Source organism: Hakea prostrata, chromosome 7 (genome assembly GCF_041222555.1).
Source record: "Hakea prostrata isolate BN-2017 chromosome 7, UWA_Hpros_2, whole genome shotgun sequence".
Classification (NCBI taxonomy): Eukaryota; Viridiplantae; Streptophyta; class Magnoliopsida; order Proteales; family Proteaceae; genus Hakea; species Hakea prostrata.
The window spans coordinates 15,218,453-15,246,337 of record NC_142606.1 but is presented as its reverse complement, the minus strand read 5'-3'; the positions used below and the strand labels follow the sequence as shown (position 1 = coordinate 15,246,337).

Genomic DNA, 27,885 nt, shown 5'->3' with positions numbered 1-27,885 from the left:
ATTAATAATAAAATGGATGTTTTCGAGGGAGAAGAAAAATACACTGTTTTTAGAGGTAAAGTTTGTACACGCTGTCAGGGCGTAGAGGCATTCGCCTTTATGTTTACTGCCCTTTTTCTTTTTCTTTTTCTTTTTTTTTTTCCTTGGGTTTTTTTTTTTTTTTTTTTTTTACTCTGTTCTCATTTTCACTTTTTTATATTTTTCATTATTTTTTAATAAAGTGTTTGGCATTTAGTCTTAATTTTATTTTCATTTAAAATAAAACTCAAAATTCATAATAGGTTTAAAGTCTATTATAAATTATACGTCAAAAAACTCATTCTCCTCATTTATGGGCAAATTCACTACAAATTTTCAAGTTATTTTTCTTTTGCCAACTATCAAACTGTAGACATTGATCAAAATAATTTGGGGAGATCATTCTAGCAGGAACATAAACATAACATGCTATACAACTTGGTTGAGGTAACTACTAGACCTTCTACCAACAAAAAAAACTACTAGACCTTAAACAAAGTCCAAACAACGAACACATGCTGACAAATCAGACAAATGAATCTACATGACATACCTTAACAGTATCAAACAAATGAAAACAGTATTTAATAAGCTTAACTAATTTAAGACACATCTAATCCAAACAAAGAGAAGCCTCATTCAAGCCCATGATTGTATCCTTACAGTATGGGGAAAAAATTGAAAATAAAAACTTTATATTTTGATTCCAATGGTGGTGACAATTTGAAGAGCACCATAAATGGCTTTCGATTCGATTTGAGCAATAGTTGATGCCCAAATGGTGAATGCGCATTCTTTTATGCAACATTTTTCTTTTTCATTTTATCACTATCAAACCCTAAATCACTTTACTAATAATGAGATGCTCTCTTATTCACAAACTAATTGAAGATTTCTCAAATCGATTCATCGTCATTTTTTGGTCTCACATGGTATATGTTTTTACTAATCTGTAAGAAAAGGGTATGTGGGTCTCCTAAGCTTGAAGTTTTGAAAGAAATATTACACGGCTTTAGATACTAAAGAGAGGAATAAGATGCTCAATACTTTTTCTTTTTAGAACTTAGGTTTGTGTGGGCTACTTTTACATGTATCTTGACTACATCATCTGGTTAGATTTTATACATAATTATAAATATAAAATAAAATTTCTACCATTGACCCCAAGGATGTCCAATCAGATCTGGATTAACCTTAGTGAAATGATAGATACATTGCCCTATTCAAAGACACGACCTTTGGTTTTTTAATATATTTTAGTATCATATATATATATATATATATATATATATTTATATATATATATTTGGAAACTGGTAACATAAATTGTGGTAAGTGGGAACTACAATGTTTACCATTACAAAGAGGTCTCTCTTGGTTGTTGTTTTTGACTCTCGAGTCTTGGTACAAGTTAGGGGTGTCAATTTGTAGCCCGAACCGTTAAAATCGAACAACACTGGCCTGTTATAGACCTAACCAAACCTTAATAGGCCGTATTGGGCTAAGGGTAATTGAGACCGCACCAACTCGAAACCGAACCTGTTATAGACCTAACCAAACCTTAATAGGCCGTATTGGGCTAAGGGTAATTGAGACCGCACCAACTCGAAACCGAACCGCAACCTGTTATAATATGTTTTACAACCCGTTTTGTAATTTTACATTAAATAATATTTGAATTATTATATTACAATTAGGTAGTTGGCATAGACAACTAAAAAAATTAAACATGAATTCAAATATCAAATTGTCATTTTACTACTTGATATTTAGGTTATTAATTTCTATATAATTGGTGGGTTTTTTAAATGGAAATTGACCAATAGCAACTTTGCTTTTCATATAATTTTTGTTTTTGTTGTAGGATGATCAATTGTTTATTCTTGTTATTTTTTTTTACACACCATAAACCGTTAGTCAACCTGAGTCCAATCTGTTAACCCAAACCGTTAGTTAGTCCGAACCCAAATCACATAAAACTGAAACCGGTCCGAAACTATTATTTTGCTAATGGGCCGTGTTTGGGCTAGGTGTTTTTAGACCGAAACCTGTTAAGCCCAGCCCAAACAACTCAAAACCGCACCGTTAATACCCCTAGTACAAGTACAACAACAACTTCTTAGAGAGCATGGCATGTTGTCTTACAATAGAGAGTTTCGGCGTTTGGCTTCAGTACTCTGTGCAATTAATGCGTAGTATTGAGCTGCTTATGACCCTAATGAAAAGTTGTGGTCGAGATTTGAACTGTAGACAGCTTAATTAATGTGCAGCAATGAAGCTGATGAGACTTTCATAGTCATAATTCTTTTATTAATTATCAATAAATTATTTTTATGTTAATTGGAAGGGTAAAAAAGGAAGAAAAAAAGAAAAAGAAAAAAAGGGCCCGATAATCCCCGAGTTTCACGCTGACATCGGTTGCTCACCGCGCCTCGCGATTCCGGATCCGACCCGCGGAATCTTGGAATTTGTGTAGTCTAAAGCCCTTTGCGTTTTGGTGTCTGTCGAAAAACTTCTACCGAAAACGCAAAGGCTAAAATCTCACGTTTGAACCCTATCTCGTCGAGAACACAACGCAGGAAGCCTTTCAAGTATGTTGTTCAATCGATTCCTTTACTTTCTCTCCTGTATTATTAATTTCATGCTGGTTGAGTTCATCTGAATTATATGCTCAATTCGTTTTTTTTGGTGGGTAATAACCAAACGTCGGCATATGGTGATTTTATTGATAAAATGGAGCAAGTGCGAAGAAAGTATACGATAAAACGTGAACTCAGTTCTCTAGACATATTAGTGAAGTTACAGATTCTGATGAAAATCAATTTAATCCATGTGCTTCCTTTGCAAGTTGCTGCTGCCATTTACGAGTTTACTGATCCTGAAATTGTTTTTTATTTTTTATTTTTTATTTTTGTGTGTATATGTGTCGTAGTTTGTGTCTCTCATTCCTAAATGGATGTGATTTTGTATGTGTGATCTGTACTCTGCTTGAATTGTTCGTACGAATGGAACAATATATGATGATGCTTGCTTTCCATAGGGCTGTACCGTCACGGTTGTAGTCCAAAATGAGATCCTTGTAGCAGATAGCCACCTTGTCCTTACATCTTGTCGTAAGTTTGCATTTGGTCTGAACTTCCGAGGAACCCAATGAATTTCCACCTGCTTAGGTGCAATATTCGTCAGGGTTCCACTTTTCTTCTGAATGGGAAGTGGAACTTATTGCATCAATAGCAAGTTCCATATTGGTTCTAAGGAAGCTATTAGTTTGGAAGTTGCTGAAATTAATTCCAAACCAGTCAATAGTCCATGTTTGAAAATTGGCTGACACATTTTCGTTCTACTGCTATTTATAGCCCACAGTTCATTTTTGGAAAGTTACCAATGGGATGGTCACAACATATATTTATGGGAGTGGGACACGTGTTTTGAGAAATGAAGGGTGTATACATGTTCAAAGAACTTTAACACGCTTAAAAGTATCCAAGGGAGGATTAAAGGGAGCAGACTCAGCAGAGGTTGGATGCAAGGATGAGAACATTTGTTATCAGAGAGGAAAGAGCATAGCATCTGGAGAAAAGAGAGAATGAAAGATGCTAATACAAGGTTAAATCAATTTACTTGATCTCACATCATTCATGTTGTGGTTGATGCAGTCTCATGGCTGGACCAGCCTGACCAAGGATAAAAATTTGGTCTGAGAAAGATTGGATCCAATCCTGGCTTATGGTTTATGAATAATTGGGTATATTAAATTGTCAGGGTCACCCTGTAATTTCATTTATTAGTCTTATTGTTGCAGAAAACTACGTGTACACCCCCTGGTTTATCTGACAGTGAAGTGAACATACCTGTTCTTTTAACAATTACTTGTACATCCATTAATTTTTCTTCACCATTTCAGTTAAACCCGGTCTGTTGATGTATTGTGGCTAATTGGTGTGATTATTTGAAATTATTAACTTTAGTAACCACATTGCCCTTGATAGGATTAGTGTTACCTATATACCCTTAAGTAAATTAAAAATTTCCCATAATAAAATGCTAACTCAATTCCACTTTTATCATCATTATTATCATCAATCTTCCCTGGAAATTTTTTTTGCTCTCCTTTTTATTGATGATTTCAATGAATAGATTCTTCTGGTCCACCCAACAATCATGAATTCGAGTAAACTCACAAGCAGTGCCTAATACCAAGCTGGTTCTGGGCATCCAGTCCAATGGAAGTAGATTCATTGTCTGATGATAGTTATTGCACTTTATAATAGATGAAACTGGTTTCATATCTTCTTCTTCTTCTTCACTAGTAGTTAATTAATAAACCATTTCCCTTTCTTTTTATTTTCTTCTCATACCGGAAAGGCGGAAACCATTTTTCCATCATTTTTTCATTTCAGCACCACTGTAGCAGCATGATCATCGTTCTCCATTCCGCCATCGAACTTTGGTTTAATCTGCTAAATGTGGCCTCAAGATGAAGTTCAAGTTCTAACAAAGAAATCTGATTTGGTGGTATTCTGGTTTGAGTTGAAATTTTGAAGCTGTAAGCTCCACATGTTTGTTGCTTCAATTCTGGAATTGTTTTCATACGCTTCAAATCTAGATTGACTATTTTCTGAAAATCAATTAATTTAGAAATCCACCGGTTTTCTTATCTTTTTCCTTTATTATAGATATAGATATGGGCATTTTGGTCGATCTACTTTAGTTACGACTGCTAACCTGACTGGAGATAGAGTTTTTGAAGTTTAATGGGATTTTAGGAAGTTATGTTATTTTGAGGAATAATATATTTTTGTTTTATTTTATTTTTTTAATGAGCTAGAATATGTGGCTTCCCAGTTATTCTTAGTTTCCTTATTAAAGAGTTACATCATTATTTTACGAGCTTTGTGTTCTCTTTATGTATTTCCCATTGTTTGGAGATAGATTTAATAGAATGGATGTTTTTTGTGGTTTGAGTAACCCGTGAGGTTTGTGTGAGCTTTCTCCTCCCCCTGGGTGATTTCTTCTCTCTGTCTCCCCTCCCCAACCCCCACCACACACATAAATCCTGATCAATCTCAACTTCCTTCTTCTACCAAGTCCCCCTCACCAAATAGGATTCAGATCACAATGGAGAAACCTTATTGTTGCACCTTGGCCCATCCTCAATATAAAGAAAACTAAATTACTTCAAAATTGAAACATAAAAATAAAGGAAACCTATCGAAGGAAGAAGCTAAATAGTCCCCAGTAAAATCCCTATGTATCTACTCAACTTCTTAGAATAAAGAGAATAAAAAAATATTGCATATTATTCTAAAATAGTCCCTAATGGACCCACCATCTAGTTGCATCATAAATCTAATTGATGTGAACACGATTTGGACCCTTGGCCAAAACCCTAAGTATGGCCTGCAAGATGGCTATAAGAAGCCTCCTTAGGCTGTCCGAACCCCCTAGGAGAGGTATTTTGGGCATTTTCTGCCCTATTTAGTTGCCGGAATTTAATTCCAGTAATTATAGAGTCCATTTTGGTTAAAGAATCTTGTTTTGAGTTAGTAGTTGAGTTAGTTATTGAGTCCTTAGTTCTTTTAAAATCTAGCAAATGTGGCAATTAGAGTTTTAATTAAAACAGAATTTGAGCATGTGCTTATTAGAGTTTAAGTAAATTAGTACTTTTATTTCAGCATGTGTCCATTAGGGACGTTTGGATGTTTAGATTTAATTTCAGTGGGCAATATTATGTGTTAGAATCCTAATCTATAAAGGAATCCCACTTAGTATCTAGTTCTTTTTAGTAGGCTATAAATTAAGGCCTAATTACCCCCCCCCCCCAACAAAAAAAAATTAATGCCTAGTGGCTTATTCTTTCTTTGTACGTTGAAAGTTCGATTATTGAATGAAAAGTTAAGAGTTGAGGACCGGGGTTCCTGTTGTGGGGGCCTTGGTGGATTTTTAGTAAGTTCTTCAACAATCAGCAACCATTCTCAAATTCCAGCAGCCATTACAAGTATGTAAACACCCCAGCCCGCTTCCCTCTCCTCTTCCCTCCCCACGCAAGGATCCCCCCACCTTCCTTTTCACCCTCGGCCCCTCTCCTGCCCCTGCTCGATCATATTCCTCATTCCCCCTTGCTGCCATGACCTGGCAGCGGCCTTCCCCACCCCCCTTCCCCTCATCCCTACCACACCCTAACCCTTCCCCAGCTCCTCCCCTGTTGTGTGCAAGCCCTAGGAACCCTCCCCTCTCTTCTCCAACGCCGGCAGCCCTCTCTCTCTGTTTCTTCTTCCCTGCGGCAGCGGTAGCAGCCGTCCCCTGTTAAGCCTCTAATCCCCACCCCCTTACCTCCCATTTCCCTCCTAATTGGATCGCATCTTGCCCCTCATCCCATCCTACCTTTAATTCAACATTTCAACCTAAAACCCAAAATCCTAACACTTATAAAATTTTTCTACAATTCATCTTTAACCTTTAGACCTAAACCCTAGTTCAAGTTAAACCCTCACCCACACCCTAAAACCATTAGAACTAAGTCTGGAATTACAAAACAGCAGCAGCAGCCCCATTCTCGACCTAATCGAACCCCTAATACCCAACTTTCCAAAACTACTGTTAAACTCCGGATCTGAAATCAGCATTACTGCAGGGTTTCAAGTGCTAAAATCCACCCTCCACAGCCTATAAAATTAGTTTTCTTTGCTTGCAGATTTTTGCTCGCAGATTCTGGGCAGCCCTTAGTTTTAGGGAAAATCCACAAAAACCCTTGCCCTAAAACTGGGTTCACATCAACAATATTGTATTTAACTAATAATTGTGCTATTGCAACCTGTTGGTTGCTGGTTTAAAACCTGGAAGCAGCTGTAACTGTGCATACACTGTCTCTCCCGGACCTAGTCCCTGAAGTAGCGGGAGCCTTTTGCAGTGGGGACATTACTTCTACTGTTGTTTTGTATAGGGCCCATTCAAATATGTGCCATATAAAATACACCACACCAATTTATTTCCCTGGTCCTGCATTAACTATGGATGAGATGGACTGTTCATTGCCTACTTGCCTGTGTTACATGTATTCATTAAAATGAGCATCCCAGTGCATGAGGCTCCCGGCAGTGGGATGAGTAGGCAAATGGATGCAGCCTTACCCTCTGCTTTGCAGGAGAGGCTGTTTCCATGTTTTGAATCCACATCCAACAGTTTTAACTTGCAAAAGCACTACTTGAACTGAACTATAAGCCTTGCAAGTTGAATTGCTCGCTTGCATTGTTCCTAGGTTATGCATGCATAGAAAACAAGCATGATGCATGATGCATGGTTAATGAGTTTTGAGGTATTTGATCCGATGTGTGCTTTGATGGAATTGCATTATAGTTTGATCGGATTACTCATTATGTTTTAAATTTTTACTAGTTTATCATTTTCTGCAGGGTTGACCGTGATGGCAGGAAGGAGTCGTGTGCCGCGTCACGTTCATGAAGGTCCATATGCTCGCCCTGTTCCCCGTCCACCCCATCCTGCATTGTTGGAGGAAGAACTAGAGATGCAGCATATGGACATTCAAAGGCTTTTGGCAGACAACCGTAGGCTTGTTGAAGATCGGTTGGCACTGCAGCAGGAGCTTGGTGTTGCAAAGGAGGAGTTGCATCGCAGGAACATTGCCATTGCAGACATCCATGCAAAGAAAGAAGCACATTCAAGGGAGTTGATTGAGAGGGGCTTGAAGTTGGAAGCTGATCTTCGGGCAACTGAACCTTTGAGAAATGAGGCCATTCAGCTTCGTGCAGAGATTAAGAAACTGGATGCCCTGAGGCAAGATCTGGGTGGACAAGTTCAGTCCCTGAAGCAGGACTTGGCAAGGTCACAGGCTGATAACAAACAAATTCCACACTTGAGAGCAGAGATTGATGGCCTACACCAGGAGCTTATGCTTGCTAGGTATATGATTATTTGGCTTGCTGTGTTTGCTGATCTATCCTAGTGAATATAGTGTGCTATACTAGGTATCACTTAGTTTGTTTAACTGATTTTCTTTCATTGGTTGCTGAAATTCGTAAAAGGCTGTTAGCTTACATCACTATGTTGGAGTCTCAAGGTAGTGTTTCTTTTGTAGGAATGCTTTTGAGTATGAGAAGAAGGCAAATGTTGAGCTTGTGGAACAGAGGCAGACCATGGAGAACAACCTGGTTTCCATGGCTCGTGAAATTGAAAAGCTACGTGCAGACCTTTCAAATGCAGATGTTAGACCTTGGGGTGCTGGTACATCTCATCCTACACCATACATCTTAGAGAGAGTATAATTTCCTTAGTAGCATATTATTTATTTTTGTGGTTTGATAGACAGTATTGACCTGATATGGATATACTCTTCCATCGTTTTTTTGATTTATTTTTTGGTTCGTATGCTCTATGTTTGCAGTTTGTACATACATTTCTTTTTGATGGGTTTTTACCTGGAAATTTGTCTTTTCTTGTTTTGTTTTGTTTTGCTTCTAACCTCGACTCAATGCGTTGTTGCTCAAGGTGGTTCTTATGGGATCAAACTTGGTAGTCCTGAAGGGGGTTTTCCTTCTTCCTATGGGGATGGATACGGGCTTCAGACGGTATACATCCTTACCTAATGTTAGAGCTTTGTATCTAATTGCGATCAACTATTTTTGGACTCAAAATTATATTTACCAGTTCCCAGAGCAGATATGCTTGTGATTATTTACTTATCATGCCTTATGTTGATTAACAGGGTGCCACTGACAAAACTCCTCTTTATGGTGTTGGATCTGGTACTTGGGGAGCATTTGAAAATCCTCGTCTTGGGCGTCGTTGAGATGTGGATGATTTGCAGTTCGACATGTGAAATGCACAAGCTCTGCTTAATGCTGTTGGTTCAGGAGTATCAAAGGAATAGAAATGTTAGGTTCATCAAAGTTTCATATGTTAGTCATCTTTCGAGTTTCACATACTGGTTGTTATTCACCAACATAACCTTACCTTGATGCTTTTTTATTGGAGCTCTTATGTAGTATGTAGTAAGTACCTAAATTTTCGTTTCGTGGAAGCCAATAAAAAATGATTGAAGACTTAGTATTCTTATTCTACTACTATGTATGCGTAATCATTTTGTTGGATGTTTGATGCCAAAAATATGCCCGTTTTGAGTATTCATTTCTGCTATCCTGGATTGTGATGCATCTATGTGGTTTTTTTTTGGGTAGTTTGCACTTCCTTATGAACTCTGATTAGTGATTACTGATACTCACGAATGGACTAGTCCATCTAGTCCATATTTTTATGCCTATCATGAAAACTTCTGTCCTTGGCCACGTCTGGTCATTATTTAAAACTGCATATTTTTTACTCGTGTGTTTGCATTTGGTATCTGGAGACTAGAAACACCAATGTTGGCGACGTTGTTCAGCAAGGCAATGCTTCCATTTTAGTGAAAATTCACTGAAAACTTGAAGAAGGTTTCACCAAGGTTCTTGGAAAGTTGCATTGGTATTTTTTTTTGGGTGTCTGTGTGTGCCCAGGGGAGCTTATTTTAGAGCTTTCATTAAGTGATTTCTTTCTGCATCCTTATATCTCTCATTCTCTTGTCTATTAAATACACTGATGTGTGAGTAGTAGCTGTGTATGGGATGGAAACATAATTTGATGCATGGGTATAGAGTGGAAATGTCATGAGTTTCAGATTGTTTTGAAATTCTGAATCGATCTGGAAGGTGTTTATTCTTCTGATATTATTGTTTTGGGAGTTGTGTGAACCTTCTGAGTTCTGATCCTTGGAAGTTAGAATGGTGTGGTCTAAGATGTGCTGGAAAGCAAAATCTAAGGATCAGTGAAATGATTGAACAACATACTTGGATTCATTAGATATTGGCTGGTTGTGTCCTGTACGTATGAAGGAAAACTGAATGTTTGTTGGGGCTTGCGCAAGATGAAGTGATATGGTAATCTGCTTATCGATTGTATATTGGCTGAGAATTGGATGGAGCTAAATGCCAAGTAATGAATTATGGAGTGGTGCTGTTTCAAAATGTTTTGCAATACACCAAGGCTAATCAAGAAAATATGTTTTGCAATTCCAGTAAACAGGAGGCAGAGTAGTAGTAGTACTTGTTTAGATGTCCAAAAGATACCGTGAGTGATGGTTTTCATCATATTGGTTCACATATAAGCCAGGAGATGAAGTGGATTTGGTCCTTATAGAGCTAGGTGAAAGGTGAATGAATGAAGGGATTTGGGAGAGTTTGTGGTTTGATGCATTCTATAAGATCTAGAGGATAAAAAACACAGATATAAGACTCATGGTTTTTTTTGTAGAACTGGATGTGGTTTTTTTTGTAGAACTGGATGTTGAGCTATAGAAAATCAACATACATAGCATGAACATAGTTGAATTAGGATGAGTTGCAACCCAGGTTGGATGTGCACATAAGATAAGCATTTGGGAGAGCTTGGGAGTTGACCAGTATCCGCAATGGTTGGAAAGAGTGATGTGGTGCAAGTTTGAAGTATTCGAAGGAGAAGGGAAAGCCAAATGGCCTGGTTGAAGAGAGGAGATATCACAAGTGCTTGTGAGATAACAGCACATATGGATTTAATTGAAAAGGAACGAGGAGAAGGCCAAGTATTAACGTTAAAGAGGATTTCTTACTTGTGTCATTTTTTGATCTTGTCATATGGCTTTGTTCTTCCACAAAGATGGTGACTTTTGAACCTATGGTTCGAAATGGCCTGTTAATTGCTGAGGCAGTGGGTGATTGGCCTCTAAAGTCAATGAGGTTCTCCAGGCTCACCTTTATATTTTGGGTTGGTGCTATTTATTTGAACTCGCTACTCGGCTAGCATCCAAAATTGGGATTAATTGAGGTTTGACTTTGTCGATTGAAGTGGTTCTCTAAAAGATCAATGAATGTATTTCCATTTATGCTCTGATCGTTTTATCTTAATCAGGAGGTTTGTTATTTTTTTTTAAATTTTTAAATTTTTTTTTTCCGTGGATGGTATGCCCAAGTTGCGTGGTGTCCAATGCAGCTAAGTTATCAATGGTCATGCCTGATTTGGGATGAACGGAGAATCGTTATTTAGAGTTGAGTTCCTCTCTGGTTGATGGACAAACTATTGTCGATCACTTGATGAAGTTTGGAAGAAAATGGAAGGAATGCAAACGGTTGATTCTGAATTGTAGCCACCGTTTACCAGTACATTGTCATGCTTCGGTTGATGGATGGCAGTTTGAATTCAAGCTTTCACTATGACCCTATAAATCAAGCTTCTCACCTATTCCTTTGTTCCTTCTGCTGTCACCTGGGTCTCTACTTTGTCTTGAGTTTTCTAATCGTCGTTTATTTGGCTTGTAATTTTGCCTTATTTGTTCAGTGGTCCAAATTAGATTGGCCACCTACCAGGAAAAGAAGTTGCTCCTGTATAAGGTGGGATGCTCTTGGATTAATCTGAAGAAAAGATGGTAGATATGCCTTGGGGCAATGAGTTGGCTATAACTTCATAGGCAAGTAACCTATACTGTTTCTTGTGTTTCTGTAATTAATTTAATATTATATAGAAAAGTTAGAATTTGTAATGATGTGCTCATTTAGACTATTTTTCTGCATTTCTTGTTTTAGTAATGTGATCACATGACATATCCAGAGCTAGGTAGAGGCCCGTGTTAGTGTTGCCAAATTACCAGTGGATTTTGTCTTTTGTTTCTTGCTGCTACGGTGAAGAGATGTTCCTTTTACAAGTGTTGCTATATGTTTCTCCACATAATTGGTCCCTGTATAATTCTTACAGTCAATCTACGAAAGTTTACTCCACATTTAGCATATGAATTACTTCATTGGAAAATTGCTGTCTTTATGTGATTCTCCATATAGAGAAAATTTGTTGTCCCAAAAGCAATGGATTTCAGGGTGGTTGATGCAGGCTTCAGATTGAACCACTTAGCAGTTTCAATTGGGCAAACATAGTTGTCAAGGTGTCACTTAGCATCTAGACACTAAGGTCGATCTTGAATAAGCCCAAGACGAAGTCCCCAGAGAGCTTATCTGGTAATTACTATAGAGTCATAAACCTAAATGAGAAACTGTGAGAGAAACTGCTATTGCAGAGAAGCAATATGGTTTAGTGCCAAGAAGTTCCATGATGAAAGCTATTTACTTAATTTAGGAGACTAATGGAAAGATTGCAAGGAAGATCTCTATATTGTCTTTGTTGATCTACAAAAAGCCTAAAAGAAAGTCCCCAGAGAGTTAATGGGGGCAAGTACTAGTGGAATTCAAAATATGTATGATGGTGCAGTGACAAGTGTAAGAAGTTAGGGGGGGGGTGAAGTTAGTGAATTCCCAATTATAATTGGATTACATCATGGATCAACACTTATTATTTATGATTTAACCGTAGCAATTCAAGATGAGGTCCCTTGGTGATGCTTTTTGCTGACAATACTGGTTTGGTGGATGAGACAAAAGCCAGGATATACACCAAGTTAGAGTTGTGGAGATCAACCTTGAAATCAAAAGGTTTTTAAACTAAGTAGAATAAAGTTGGAGTTCTAGGATGTAACTTCAGTTACACCAGGATGGAAAATGAGGTGGTGAAACTTGATGAAAGGGAGATTCCTCAAAGTGATCATTTTAGGAAATTATTACTAGTAATCACATGGTATGAAATTCTGCAAAACCATGTGTCTAGAATTTTTGAATTTTGTATGAATCTCTGCAAAATCATGTGTAGAATTTTTGAACAACTTTTTGTAAACGAAAGATAAACAAATTATATGTGTAGAATTTCATGCTAAGGAAAGTCTAGTAAGAGCAACATGATAGATCAATACCTTCTTGATGTAGATCAATGGTGGTCAAATTGACTCTTGAATGAGCAAGAACTTGTTCAAGGAAAGTATTTTAGTACGTGAGAACATAAATCAAAGTTGAAGATTTTGAACTTATAGATTGATTGACACCACAAGACAAATCTTCAAGACATTGTCGTCACATCCTTAGCTGGCCCCCATTCCCCCTCTTCTTAACTCCTCTCCCTCCATTTCTCCTACTCTTGGTCCCCCCCTACATCCCTTGCGCCAACCCCTCGTCAACCCTCCTTCATCGAAATCCTTGAATTCCCTCTTCTTCTCCCCTCCCCCTAACCACTCTATCTGTTACTACAACCTTTCTTTTATTCCTCCATCTTCTGTTGACTGTGTACCTCTCATTTGATGCCCCTCCTTTGCTACTGAAGCACGTCCCATTGCTGGCTGTTTGCCATTATAGGCTATTCCTAGAGCCTTGCCTCCCCTTTGGTATTGTTTAAGCGTCACTTTCAATGCAATGAAATGTCAAGGTTTGATGCAAACCTTCATGCTCGAATTATTAATTTTCTTGTTCAAGCTTGCCTCCTCAGTCTACAAGTCTAAAGCTCTTGAGGGCTTGCCTTGGTTTGTTGGGAAATCACCTGTCTTCCTCATACCTTGGGATCCTTTAACGCCTCTCCGCAGGGTCCACTTTAACTTTATTCCTTTGTGGATCAATCTTCCTGGCCTTCCCTTGGAGCTTTGGAACCATGAATGTTTGAGCCATATTGGCTCCGCTATCGGTCGTCCTTTGCGTTCTAAACAGAAGACCCTCAACATGGAACATCTCTCCCATGCACGCATCTCCATATAGGTCTTTGCTGCCAAAACTCTCCCCACATTCATCACTATTGAAGATGATAATGGTCTCCATTATGACCAAGTTGTGGTGTAAGAATGGATCCCTGCTGGGTGTGATCTATGCTCGTCATTTGGTTATGACCCCTTAGCCTGCGTCTCTGTGTAGAAGAATTGTATGACATCTACTTCTCCTCCCTGCGCTAGTAACCCCTCTTAAAAGATCACATGCCTTGGGATGTGCCCCCGCCGCTCCGGTGACCATTCTTGATGCCTTGGAAAATGTGTCAATTGAAGTTCTTGCCTTTGCTATTCCCACCGTCCCTGTCACTACAAAAACTTACCTAATGAATAGAAGAGATAAAAAGAACCATACCACTAGTGGGCCTGATCCTCTTGTTAACTTGATGCCCTCTTCTACTGCCAAGATCTTTGACGATGCTGCTGTTCTGGTACAAGATGCTGATGGTCTCCCCTGCGTCTTCTCGTCTATAGAATCTCCTCGGGTTACTGCTCCTACCTTAGCAACTAGTGGTCCCTTAGTCGTTGACTCTCGGTCGCCTCAGGTAACTAGTTCTCAAATCCCTGATTCTCGAGCTGACCCCCAGTTTTCCCCTCCCCTTAATAACCTCGTCCTTGCCTCGTTTGCTGCCCCCTGCAAAATCCTTCCTTTTCCCATCCTTTTTCACCTTGCAATGGATATGCTTCAATTCCCAGACTTAACTTGTCAAAGCTTTTTTTGTCCTTACCTAATTGCAGTATGGTGGGTCCACCCGCCACCTTCTGTCCTCACCTCCCGTAAGCATTTTATAGCTATTGACCCCGGAATCTCCCTATTTATCCCTTCATATGGGCCTCAACCTATAAACCTTGATGGGTCACCCCTTTTTGTCTCTCCCAACCCTCGGCCCACTTCATACACTGCTTTAGTGGCCCAAATGGCCCTTCGAACCATTTGGCTTCCCCATTAAACCCCCATGGCCCCCTTGGATCTATAACCCAGTTGGACCCAACCCGCTCCGCTTGTCCCTCTACCCCCTGTTTGGGCTCCTCCATTGACCCCAGTATCTTTGAACCCCCTCCCCCATTGAATCCTTCTTGTGTGAGACTCCCCCTCCCCCAAAAAAAAAAGAAAAAAAAGAAAAAACCCCTTCACAAGTCAAAGGCCTCTTTTTGTGCTCTATTTGAGACCCACATCCATTGTGACAATGCTTGTAGGATTTCCCTATCATTGATCCCTCCCGGTCCTTTCTTTTTTATTCTAATCTTTCTCCTAATGGTCACATTTGGGTTTCGTGGGACTGGACCAAATTCTAGGGCTCCTTCTTGGCATCCTCCCCCTCAATTCATGCATCTCCGTCTTTCTTTCCCCTTCCCGTACTCCTCCTTCCTCTCCACTATTTATGGCTTCAACTGCTCTTCAGATTGAGCCCCCCTTTGGGACGACTTGCCTTATATCCCTTCCTCTATTGTGGGTCAACCTTGGGGTATCGGTGGTGACTTCAACATCGTTTGCTTCTCTCATGAGCTAGTTGGAGGTTGTTCCTTAGATCTGACAGCGGTTGATGCCTTCAACTCTTGCATTAATGACTTTGATCTAACTGTTCTTTGATGGTCTAGTTGTCTTCTTACTTGGCATAACCGTAGGATTGGGTCCAATTGCATCGCTTCCAAGCTTGATCGTTTCTTAGCTAATGACTCTTGGCTCTCTTGCTTTCCTTCCTTCCATGCCACCTTTTCTCTTGGGTCTCTCGAACCGCTCCCCCCACCTCCTTTACATTCAAAATATCTCTTCTTTTGGCCAAGCACTTCAAATTCTTTGATATGTGGACTTCAAACTCCTCCTTCCTCCCCATTGTCAAAGAGGCCTGGGACAAGCCTGTCCATTGTCACTCCCTCTCATTCATCACCTTTGCTCAAAAGCTTCAAAACACCAAAGAGGCCCTTTGTTGTTGGAACTCCTCCACCTTTGGTTATATCTCCTCTAGGGTCTCCTTATGCTGCTCCAATCTCTCGAGGGTCCAATCCCTTCTCCAAGTCAACCCCCTCAATCCTTCCCTTGTAGAGGACAAGGTCTCTCTCCTCGGAGCTCTCCTCCCTTGCTCTCCCAAGAGGAGAGCTTCCTTTGCTAGAAGTTGAGAATCAAGTGGCTTGAGCTTGGGGACTCTAACATTGCGCATTTTCATTGCTCACTTAAACCTTTGCTTGCCATAACTGCAACTCCATTCCGCTCTTCTATAATGGATCCTAGATTTTCGACCCCCAAGCATCAAGGCGGAAGTGGTCTCCTTCTTCTTTGGCCTTCTCTGCCCTCCCTCTCTCCCCCCTCGCTTCCCTCTCCATCCCGCCCTTCTTAACAAATTTGTTGATCCCTCCTTCCTGGATTGCCTCTGAGCCATCCACCTCTAAGGAGATCCTTTGCTTTAATTAGTCTCACAAAGTCAACTTGGGCCCGGGCCCAAATGGCTTCAGTATGTGCTTCCTCCTAGATGCCTAGGATATCTTCTCCGGTTTATCTGGAGTTTCTTCTTCAATCCTTTCTGATTTTCCTCCATCAACCAAATCTTTCTCTGTCGTATCCCCATAAAACCTGGGGCCACTTCCTTATCGAATTTTTACCCCTTTTCCCTCTGTTGCTTCCTCTATAAATTTATCTCCAAGATCCTCATGAATCGGCTGAAGAATGTTATGCCCTTCTTGTTAGCCCAAATCCCACTGTAGTATTGTGGAAAATATCCTTCTCTGTGCAGAGATTGTCAGAGGTTTTGATAAGGTTGCCCACTCCCCTGCTGCCCTTTTAAAGGTGGACCTCCACAAAGCCTTTGATTCTATTTGCTACGACTTTATTAGTGAAATCCTCTGGGCAATGGGATTTCAGCTCTCGTTCGTCCATTGGATAAAAGTCTACATCTCCTCCCGTCACTTCGCCATCATTACTAACGGTCCTTCAATAGGTTTTTTCCCTTCACGTGTCGGCATCTACAAGGTCGTCCTCTATCTTCCATCTTGTTCTCTCTCATTTTGGAGGTCCTTTCTTGTATTCTCCAATATAAAACTGATTAACTCCTCATCTCCTAACCCTAAGTATAGATTGCTCTATCTTATCGATCTTGCCTTTGCAAATGACCTTATAATCTTCTCCAAGGCCTCCTACTCCTCCATTCCCTCCATCTATCTCTCGAGGTGAACCTCGACAAGTCTACCCCATTTCTCTTAAGTGTTTCTAACTTAGCCTGCGCCACTCTCCAATAGCCCATTGGTTTTAAGCTTTGTTCCCTTCTTGTGGTTTATCTCAACCTCCCCCTCATCCCTTTTAGGCTTACTAACCACCATTGCACCTCGATGCTTGACCACATCCGTAAAAGCTTCAACTTTGGAAAAGCAAGCTCCTCCCCTTCGCTGGTAGAGTGGTGCTCATCCGTTTGGTCCTTTGATCTTCTTTATTGGTGTGGCATCTTCTCCTAAGGCCACCATCTGTACCATGGAAGCCATCTTTTGTGCTTTCCCTGGAAAGGGCCAAGAGTCCTCTCGCTTCCTCACCCTATCAGTTGGAGGGATATATGCTGCCCAAAATCCGAGGGTGGCTTGGGGATCTAGGGCTTCCAAGATGTTAATGTGGCATGTCTTCTAAAATTTGACTCGATCTGGACTACTCCCATTCCCTCCAACCCCTCTTGGGTCTGGAGAAAGCTCCTCCTTCTGAGATCGCTTGCCCTTTCTACCATATCCACCCATATCTCCATTGGCCCTTCTATCTCATTTTGGCTCAACCCATAGCATCCAATGGGTATCCTCTTGCCCTCCTGATCCCCCCCCGTGTATGAGTCCCGTATCCCTAAATCTACCCCCTCTTCTTTTATCATTGATGGTTCTTGGTCCCCCCCTTGTCTACCACAAATCTGGTCCTTCCTCCACCCCCCCTCTTTCTTGGACATCCCCTCGTCCTCCATGACCTCACCATTTGGCTTCCTTCCCACTCCAAAACCTTCACCACTTCCTCAGCCTAGAATGTTTTTCTCTACCCTTGGGCCTTCTTGGTTTGGTTCAAAAGGGCTCATCCCTCTCCATTCCCTCACCTTTTGGAAAGCCCTTGGCCTCCCCACCCAGGTTTTCCTCATTAGCTGCCACATCCCAGCCAACCCTAACTCTAGCCTTTGCTAGAATGGTTCATAGGACCTTGAGCACCTTTTCTTTGCTTTGGGAGGAATCCCTTGCTTCCATTTGGATTTGTTTGAGACGCTCTTTTGGCTTTGCTCTAGATTAGTCTTCGATTTTGAGAAAATTTTCGGGTTCCTCTATTTGTGATCAAGTTGGCAAGCTAGTTTTAGTGCCACTATCCACTAGTTGTGGTGGGAGCGTAAACTTAGGAGATGGACTTCCAAATCTCTCTCACTGGATATGATTTGGAATGCCATCTATTTTGATGTATCTACTAGGCTTCAGTCTATCCCCCATCCCCCTGTTGATGATACCTTAAAGAACAAGCTCATTGTTGTCCATTTGGGGTCTTGGCTCCCCTCTCGGGCCTCCCTCTTGAAGGCTGGTCTCCCCCCCCCCCCCCCATACATTCTTTTCTTCCCTTTTGCAGCTTGTAATATAGTTATTTACTCATCCAAAAAAAAGAAAAAGAACTCATTTAGGTTTATCTCCCCATCACCTAACAGCTTTCAAATTGACTTATTTTCAGAAATAAAGTGTATTTATTTCCAAATTATAGAGGGATTATTCATGTTTTAAGGAAACAATTTCTATCCTATTTCCTATTTATTAAGCAATTTATTTCCAGCATGGTGAGATCAGTTTTCTTTGAAGACTGTCATTAGCCATTGCCAGCCTCTCATGAAGGGTTTATCTTCGATAACGGAAGAGATATTGTTCAGCTCTATTTGGAGGAGATTTCATGGTCAAAAGGCCCCTACTGCCAGCTAGCTATTTAATGCAAATTGAAGGCTCAATTTTGCCAATACATGGAGGACTCCTACAGCTGTTATGTTTATTAGACTATGGAGTTTCAATTTTATAGGACTGTTTTATGTAAGTAGCAATTTCCTTTTCCTAGGGTTCTCTAGTTATTAATTGGGATTGTTGGCTTTGTAAGTGTTTTTTAGTTAAGAAGGGTTCAAGGAGCTGCAATCAATGAGCATATAGATAAGAAGCAAGGCTGGATCAGGGCACAGTTGATGAATGAAAAATACAGAGAGCTGTGGCTGATTAAAGCCTTATAAATAGCCCCACTGTGGGATAGTAGTAGGGACTATTATTAAATATAGTATATTGCTTTTGCACAGCTATCCATCATAGTGGACTGTTGGTGTATGATAGTGAGCCCTTGGTGAGTCATATCCTAGTGCTCCCCATGGTTTGAGAACTTGATCTCGGCAGCCATCTCAGTGGGCCAAAAAACCAAGATCTTGCGATATCTCAGCTAGATCTCGGTGAGGTGGGAGGAAAATTTTCCTCCTTTTCACCCCATCTTGATGACTTTAAGGTTTTTTATATATATATAATTGTGCTGGCAATTGTTGTCCAGCCTATTTTAGGCCTTCTAAACATATTGGTGATCTCAGATTGATGAAAAAGCAATCATAAATGTAAGTTCCTATGTTTGAAACCGTTGTGATGAAGAAGTGAAGATGCAGACTATATAAAATTTATTGTACATATGTTTTTCTATAGATGTTGTAGGAGTAGTGTTGATGAAGAAATCTAGTTGTTCTGGCAAAAAATCCAGCCAATAAGTGATTCTAGAGAAGCATCCTAAAGAAGGGCGAGAGAGTCAAGATATCTCGACTCGATCGAGTTGAGGAATTTTTATGGAAGCAGCTCGACAGGGATTTTGGTCGAGTTTTCCTTTTTTGGTTTCGCCTGGCATCTTGTTTTGTTTTTTTGGGGAAAAAAGAAAAAAGGAGAAAAGAAAGTCTTGGCGATATCCAGGAAAACTGCATCTTCACTTCTTCTTCCCCTCCATCTTTTACTATTTTATTTTAGAACCTGCAGCTGACTTCCAATCAAGTGGCACAACTTCCATCAATCCAGCACCTAAGCTTCCATGATCCTGCACTTAGACCTTCATTATGCATTTATGCCTGCTACTTTTGTGACTTTTCTCTCTCCAATTTTGCAGTATTCTTTTAAGGGAACTAGGGAAGGACTCCTCTTCAGAGCCCCACCTTCAAAGTTTCAGCCCTAAAAGACCCCCTTAGCCTTTAGTCTTTAATCCCTATTTTCCCTCAACTGCCGTAAAGCTTAGGACTTGACATACCACCATCAGAATACATCCAAAGTAGGATTGAACATTCCCCCAGCAGGAACATTTAAGTATTTAACCCTTAACAGTCCATCCCCATCTGAAGCCTGCACATCCTCGTTGAGAAATCCCCTTTTGGCATCCAAAAGTTCTACCAAATACCAACTATAAGGGAGTGGGAGGAATCTCAAGAAACCACAGCAACTCAGCCTTATGCCAACTAAATGTGGTCGGCTACATGGGTTGTAGCACGCAGAGAATCCCAAGAAACTGCTATGAACAAAAACTAGGAAGGCTAAAGCAAGAATAACCTTTCAACAAACCAAATATGTAGATCTAATTTTTTGTTTCTGCTGGTAGGAAATATGTGAATGGTTTCCTACTGTTTACCATGTGAGCTTTATTATGAGAATTCTTGTTCTCAGGCATCTTATGCTAATTTTATGCATGAATTTTTGGGTCTGCAAATGATTAATGTTTTCACTTATGCTATTTCTGTCATATTTATGCAGATGAAAGTTGGATCCACGGCAATATTGGGAAAAAGTTGCTTCCATTACCTAAAAAGAAATGACAAGAGGGCAGAAGAACAATCTGGCGTTGGGATTGATTTGATGTCAACTTTTTTGACATGCAAAGCATTTGCAAGATCGTGAACTGGAGTTCAAATTTTGGAGAGTTTACTTGAAGAGGCTAGAGAAATATTGGATAACATGCAAAGGGGGCCTGAAAAGAAAGATTATCTTAATGTTGTCAAGTCTTACAAAGTATTACATGAATAGTGGACAGTTGGTTTGTGGAATAATCTTTGCCTCTGGTCCTCCATTACTTTCTTAACCAGATACTCTGAAACAATGGGGGAAGACTTCTCATTAAAAAAAAACCAATAAACCAAAAAATGATGGATTGTTTTATGGAAAAAGTTTTGGGCCTATGAAAAATTGACGCTCTACTTGTTGATGTTGCTGAGTTACTCTAGAGGAAAACAAAGACCTGACATTTTGTAAACAATGTAGCTGAGTTTGTCAATTCTCAGGCAAATGGGATAAAGCATTTTTCTGTATTCTTTGACCCAAAGATCATATAAAAAGACAGAGGGACGGTAATGATGGTATGGGGCTTCAACAAAGGTGCAGGAAGGATACTAAATGCATGAAGAACAAGTGAACATGAGCCTTTGCATTGATGCTATCTTTTACTGGGCACTGCAGGTATGTCAATATGGATGAATTAGCTGAGTTTCTTTAGTTGACATGTTTTTTACTTCTTGTTTGAAGCATATTGGTTCAGTTTACTGTGCTACTTTTTCTGTGCTGTTCAATTTCATGTTGCATATCACGTAATTTTCTGATTAAATGATTTTAGACAGATCCTTCATGCTTTTGCCATTTTAGGGGGTTAGTTTTTGTTTTTTATTTTTATATTTTATTGTGATTAATTTTTATGTGTTTCATGCTGGGCTGGAAGGGGGGGGGGTTGAGATGGATTTATTAATCCCTTGTAGAACTCCCAGTTTACCCACCCCTTGACCACCTTCGTACCCAGCAACCCTTTTCCACACCTTATCAATGGTAGAGACATTACCATCAAGCCAATGGTGGTGCCTTGAGTAACCTTGAAGGTTCAAATGCTGTCAACTGTATTGTGGTACGAGCATCTCAGTAGACATTTGCAGCTCAAAGCATAAAATGCTTACGGATCCTTGATGCTGGAATCTGGATTGTGCTCATTAGTTGTTTAGGTATTGAATGTGAAAAATTCAGGGGTTTAGTGGATAAATCTGATCATTTTGCATTTAAGGAAACATGTCCTCTTCTTAATTATATTCAAAGTCCAGAAGGCTTGTCCCTTTACTGTTGGTGCTTACCATAGGGTTTTACATGAGCTTCTGAAAGTGTAGATGAATGTCTATATGGCTGTGGCATCTGTCATAAGCTACCTGTCTGCAATTTAGTCCATATTCTGTATCCATAGGCTGTAGTCTAATTTCAATACATTTAAATAGTCATCTTTCTTTTCTGGTTGAAATTTAAATAGTTCTCTCTGATACTATAAGGTCATTCAGATTGCCGTGTATGCTGGATAATTGAATAAATTCTTCTAGTTGGATTGCAGAAACCTAACAATTTGGAACTTACTCAATTTGTGTAGTATCAGGTGGAGACACTTGGTCAGTGCGGGGGACTTGCATGCCTGATCTCCATGCAGCAGCTCACCCATCTGAAGTGAAGACCTTCCAATGGAATTTCTTGTGGCCAGTTTTAAATTAAGTGATGTCTCAATCTCTTTCCAATTCCTCTCATTTCTCTCTTTAACTAGTTAGAATTAGAATTTTCCGGGCAATTCCAGGCGTTACTCTTCACTCTTTGGTTCGACAGTGGCTGTAACCACTTGAATGCCTGGAGACAATCCCACTTGAATGCCTGGAGACAATTTGGTTTTTCATAGGGGGTGGTCTGAATGCTACCGACACGATTGACGATGGATGACACTTCACTTCACGGTGGAATTTCCCGGTAGTTTTAGGAATTCGGCTCCATTAAGGATTGGATCAATGGATCACCTTGGTGGTTTGACAACTACGTTCAACTGCCCTTCGGCAAGATGAATGAATTTCTGTTACGAAAATTTATGTGGCATATAGAGTGAAGCTACGTTGGGAAATTTTTTATGGTTAATTTTATTTTATAGATATAAGACTTTACGTGTTGAAAAGTTTTCTAATGCTTCTCCCCACAATAAAACAAGTATTGTAATCTAAATAAAATTTAAATGTTGATTTTTGAAAGTTAATAGTTGGGCGAAAAGATCACTATTAAGACTTGAATTGGAACTAGTCTTTTTTTTAGCAGATAATAGAGTGGGGGAGTGAGTGCATTTTGTCGGTCATTGAGGGTGCGTGTTTAAGTCCTATAGGTTCTGTTAGTTTAACTTGTCTTTGGGATGGATTAATCAAAGTTGGACCTTCACTGTGTGTGTTGATGTGTTTCCGGATTCACTGATGGAGTCTTTTATGTAAAAACTGTAAAATCAAGGAAAGGTTTTTACAAAAAAAAAGAATCGTAGCAATAATTTTTCTATGGACTTCCGTAAATCATTTTCATGTAGCTTAGAAAGGATATTTTGAGTCATGGGTACAGGACCCTTTACTTTACACGTAAAACCTATTGCTCATGGGATCCTCATTTTGGTCAACCGGCCGTGGAAGCCTTTACTCGAGGGGGCGCTCTCGGCTCAGTGAATATCACTTATTCTGGTGTTTATCAGTGGTGGGTAAAATTAAGGAAGTTCTGGACTGGAATTTTCGTCCTTTTACATCTTTTCTTCTTTTCCTTTTTTCATCCGATCCTTGCGATTGCATTGATGATGATTAAGAGGGGGAAGAAACTTCTCTATATGAATCTTAAGTAATTTTAAGTGGCAAGTGTACTCATGTTGATCATTATTAAATGATTTTTACACCTCCAAATCTAAAGAAAGTTAAAAGTAAAATACAATAAAATGGAATTTTTTTTTGGAGTTACTGATATATCGTATGAGGTAAAATTGTAGAAATTTCCATTTCACATTTTTATTTTCCCTATCAACCAAATGAAGTAGGAAAATGAATGATTTAAACTAATGGGAAATTTCAAGTTGAAACCAAAAGTTGACCTGATTATGTTTTTTCTCTCCTTTCTCTGCTGCACATTTTTTATTATTATTATTTTTTAAAATTAAATTTCTAATATATATTTAAGAAGAGGATTTATTTTTGAACACTAACATGATGAGTTAAAGACATGACCTCTCTCCTAAACATGTAGTAGAAATGTGTCAGACAAGCACAATCTCAATCTCAATCTTCTGTAGACAGTAGTGGATAGAAAATATTCCAAACTCAAAGAGTTTTTGCTATAACCCTTTGTCAATAAATCCTCAACTGCTATAGAAAATTATGATATCTGATAAGATGGTTAGGTTCAGATAGAGAGTGGTTGAATGGAGCAATTCTGGTGTTAGTATGTTTACCGACTCAATTATTGATGAAGGGGATTAAGTGCAACTAAACCCTAAACCTAAACCGTTGCCTAAAAACAGTTCCACCATCACCAACCCTAGTCATGAAAGAATCATGAATTAAATTCCAATCCAACGGCTATATTTGTGAGACAAAAACTATATCAAATTTAATGTGCATGTGAAACAAATTTATTGCAGTTTAGGTTATCAGACTTTAAGACCTAACCCCTCATTAATGCAAACAATTAATACTTAAACTTTCCCAATGAATTTCTATCCTTCTCTATATTTCTTTAAACAGGGAAATTACATAAAATAACACCCAAAAACCAATTAAAAAAAGAAAAAGAAAAAGAAAAGAAAAGAAAAGAAACCATGGGGCATGGGGGTGTCCCCCGTTCAGTCACCTAGAGTGAAAGGCCAGTGGAGCTAACTCCGACAGAGGAGTGGCAACCGGCGTAGGAACAACAGAAGGAACCGGAGAGGTACGGCAGATGGGACACGTGGCACTCAGCCGGAGCCATTCGTCGATACAGTCGGCGTGGAAGCTGTGCTTGCATTCCGGTAAGTAACGGAGGGTGTCTCTGGGAAGATATTCCGACAAGCAAATGGAGCATAGGTCGTTGTTTGGCTTGGGTAGGCGCTTGCTCTCACCCAACACCACTATCGGGTAAGATTCTATAATGGGCTTGTCAAGACCCACCACCAAAACTGGTTGCTCCGGCAGGCTCCGGCGGGTGATTGTGGTGGTGGTGGGGAGTCACTCTCATCGTCGCTACCGCTTTGGACGCCATTGGCTTTGACTCTCACGCAGACGTAAGAAGCGAGCATTATGGTGGAGATGAGGACGAGAATTCCAACGGCGATTGCGATTCCGTAGCCGAGGTTGGCACCATTGGCTGTCTCAGGTGGATCTGCAGAAGAAGAGGACATGAGAAAATCAAATCTCTGTGCGTGGAAACTTCGTAAAAGTGGGTGTGAAATGAAGAAGCAGCAGAAGCAGCAGAAGCAGCAGAGAGGAAATGTGGGTCTCAACTCCTCAAAGAGGGAGCTGGTGTGGTGTGATTTAGCAAAGTCCACTCCACCAAGAGAAATTTAATGGCTTTGGGATTTGCGTTTTAATGTTGACGGTCGGATTTAAAGACATGGGACCTATATGGGATTTTTCTTTTCTTTTGGGGTCAAAATATAGATTCAAATTTTCGAGGGTTCTGAGTTCTTCGTAGAAAAAATTTGATGCTATGGGAGAAGAGATTCGAATGGTGACAATTTATTCACCCTGGGCCAGGGTCCATGTTTGGCCCATGAATCCGAGCCTGCCCAACTTCGTCCAAAGCCTGAACTATTGGGCCGGATTTTTGGTCAAACCTGGGCTTTAGAGCTGGTGGGTAGAACATCTGGACTTGTAATGGGTTGGGGTCAGAATCGGGTTATTAGATTCAGTCCAGATCTTTTACCCGTCAAGGTTGAGGACTGTGCTTCCCTCACACCTTACCTTCATCAGGGGTTCACATACTGCACCCCCAATGCTTTTTCACCACAAATTTTATGTAGGACTCACATCTAAATAAAAAATAAAGAAGCTAGAGATGATACCAATGTGGGTCCCACATGAGCCTCACCCAAATTTGTGGTGATTAAGGATTGGAGAAGTGATATGGGCTTCACCAGTGGGACCCACTAGGAGTTCCACTTCTAATACATTAGCTAGCACTCAAAGATGGACCCCACCCTTGACATGTCAGTGGTTTAGAGGTGTGACCTCAAGCTTCAAACTCCATAGGATGGGTATCAAATAAGTCAAGTGTTTTAAATGATTGAAGATGAACCATGAGTGGACCATGATACTGGGATTTTAGACAGAGATGGATGGTTGTGAGTCATCCATCTCAACTTTTGAATATTGACAAAATGAATCAAATGAGAAACCCCTAGTGAGTCCAATATGAAACTATCATTTTCGTATGGTTAAGAAACAAGAAGGTAGATCATAAGGGAGGTGATTCAGAGTTCGGACACACAAGGTCAATAGAACCACTGCTACGACATTGCTCGTCCAATGGCAGTAGCATCAATCTTGTGATGTGATGAGTGATGACAACTCTAATAACCGAGGTTAATGCAAGGTTGGTCGACTAGTAAGACCCATATCTCTAGTGAAAAGGTTTTGGATTCGACCATTGGAGGCTATATATGTAATATCCCTACATTTTGTATATAAAATTCTCTTGTTTAAAAAAAAAAATAAAAAAAATAAAAAAATCCAATAACCGATAGCTGTTTAGATTATTTCCTGTGCAACTCTATTCCTCATTGTCCGAGTCCTGAGGTATCGCAGTCAGCAGCCAGAGAGCTGCCCTTTCCGACAGTATATTTTCTCTCTTTATCTGAGCTTTAGAGCTGATCGGTTGGTACTCTTTTAACACCTCGGACTCTGAATCTCCTTTTATATATATAATCTCTCTGTTAAAAATTTCTCAGTTTCTTTTTGAATATTCTTGACAAGGTAGGCATGATTAATGTTGGATAACTTTACTGTTATCGGTTTATGAATTTGGGTTTTACCTTTTAAGTGCTAGGACGAATTCATTTTCATTGTTGTTGAACTATCTGTTGATTTCAACTGCTGTTTATGCATTCTTCATCAAGTTTAGGTCAGGTTGGTAATGTGTAAGTTCTCTTTTTTGAGTATTATCTCAAATCAGTTTGCTGGTGGTGGTTCTCATTGTTTTCGTGAATCCAATTGCATATACTTGGATCTAGTTTCTGGAAAGTTCAATTATGGAGTTTCTTAGTTCATCGTCGCACATTTGAACGTTGATTATTTTCTCTTGTATGCCACCTTTCGTGCGTGGCTTTGGTTATACATTTGAAAGCACTTCAGGGTTGGGTAGGGTTGGTTCGACTTTCTCCTCTAATGCTTCTAGATGCATGACATACAATTTTTTTCCTGATAGAAGCACTTGTGATTCTAAGAGATTTAAGCATTGTTTGATAAATCTCCCTCACCCTGACACCTAGCATGAAAAGTTAGCGCTTATCCATGGTCAAAATTGCATTATAAGTTTACCCTTCTAGTCATCTGAAGGGTTCTTCCTTTCACTGACTGCACTGGTGCATTTTTCCATGTTTTTCCAATGCAATTGGGGGTTTAAGTGTTTATACCAATAAAATAAAAACGCTGAAAACATTTCTTCTTATCTGTTCATTTTCATTCTCTTAAGATGATAGTACTGTAGTTTCTCGTACCTATTTTATCTTCTCCAACATACTTGAATTATCTGTTTAACATCACATCACCATTATTATTCTAAGGACCAAGGTTTTAGGTCTCAGTTGGCCATGGAAATGAGTTATCCCAAGACCTCTACGAGTTGCTGCTTTTTTTTTTCTCCTTCCTATCTGACTCAGTTTGGGGGGGGGGGGGGTGTTCCATATGGCCAAGATAGGTCTTGAAATTTGATATCCACACTATTTTAGGCCTTGTAGATACAATGGAAACATTAGTTTTTACAAATTTGAAACAAACTTGCATGTGGTAGTCTATGGCCTAGGTGACTCTTCCCTAGATATTCCACAGAGTATGTTAGGATGCATATAATTAAAATAGATTTGTAAAAGAACCTAAAACCATGAGTAATCTAAACATTAGGTTCTATATTAAAACTATACACAGTAATCCAAGCAGTTTGCTGGTGTTGCCTTTTATTCATGAGTTTTTCATTGTTTTCGTGAATCCAATTGCATATACTTGGATCTAGTTTCTGGAAAATTCACTTATAGTTTATTTTTGTTAACTTCTTGCACATTTCAACATTGATTATATTCTCTTGTATGCCACTTTTCATGGGTGGTGTTAGTCCCTTTTGGCTAATAGGTGACACATTTGAAAACACATAGGGTTCGGGTAGGGTTGGTCCAACTTTCTCCTCTAATGCTTCTAGCTGCATGACATACAATTTTTCTTTTTCCTTTTATTTGTTGATAG

The 27,885-nt window shown here is 39.6% G+C and overlaps 3 protein-coding genes across 7 annotated transcripts in view; 2 read left to right on the top strand and 1 right to left on the bottom strand.

The window, feature by feature from the left end:
- The first annotated feature begins 2,468 nt into the window (after window positions 1-2,468).
- On the top strand, window positions 2,469-23,162 carry LOC149010094 (protein FLX-like 3). Of its 3 annotated transcripts, XR_016174342.1 has the most exons (7): window positions 2,471-2,609; window positions 7,431-7,938; window positions 8,114-8,259; window positions 8,524-8,603; window positions 8,741-8,933; window positions 20,408-21,106; window positions 22,047-23,162. XR_016174342.1 is itself a non-coding variant. In XM_089160811.1 (5 exons), exons 2-5 carry the CDS (start codon window positions 7,442-7,444, stop codon window positions 8,822-8,824), a joined length of 807 nt encoding a protein of 268 aa, XP_089016937.1. In that variant the 5' UTR covers window positions 2,469-2,609; window positions 7,414-7,441; the 3' UTR covers window positions 8,825-14,740. The 3 variants fall into 3 exon arrangements, 2 of the variants coding, with proteins under 2 accessions (XP_089016937.1, XP_089016936.1); XM_089160811.1 differs by lacking the exons at window positions 20,408-21,106; window positions 22,047-23,162 and having other exon boundaries at window positions 2,469-2,609; window positions 7,414-7,938; window positions 8,741-14,740; XM_089160810.1 differs by lacking the exons at window positions 20,408-21,106; window positions 22,047-23,162 and having other exon boundaries at window positions 8,741-14,738.
- An 808-nt stretch (window positions 23,163-23,970) lies between these two features.
- LOC149010093 (putative RING-H2 finger protein ATL69) lies at window positions 23,971-25,124 on the bottom strand. Its single transcript, XM_089163545.1, is given in 2 exon segments — window positions 23,971-24,617; window positions 24,620-25,124. Coding segments are annotated over 2 exon segments (528 nt in total). The 5' UTR covers window positions 24,831-25,124; the 3' UTR covers window positions 23,971-24,300.
- Window positions 25,125-26,204: 1,080 nt separating this feature from the next.
- LOC149010092 (4-hydroxy-tetrahydrodipicolinate synthase, chloroplastic-like) overlaps window positions 26,205-27,885 on the top strand; it is a 16,025-nt gene continuing 14,344 nt past the window's right edge. The window contains exon 1 of one of the 3 annotated variants that reach the window (XM_089161016.1): window positions 26,205-26,304. The gene's annotated coding sequence lies outside the window, so the exon portion shown is untranslated. The other 2 variants (XM_089161017.1, XM_089161018.1) reach the window with 2 other exon arrangements.

What these genes read in the sequence shown, in the direction of transcription:
- LOC149010094 (XM_089160811.1), top strand. Translation starts at nt 7,442, where the DNA reads ATGGCAGGAAGGAGTCGTGTGCCGCGTCACGTTCATGAAGGTCCATAT. An exon ending in CAGGAGCTTATGCTTGCTAG is followed by an intron (nt 7,939 to 8,113) that starts GTATATGATTAT and finishes TTTCTTTTGTAG; the next exon opens with GAATGCTTTTGAGTATGAGA. An exon ending in ATGGATACGGGCTTCAGACG is followed by an intron (nt 8,604 to 8,740) that starts GTATACATCCTT and finishes GTTGATTAACAG; the next exon opens with GGTGCCACTGACAAAACTCC.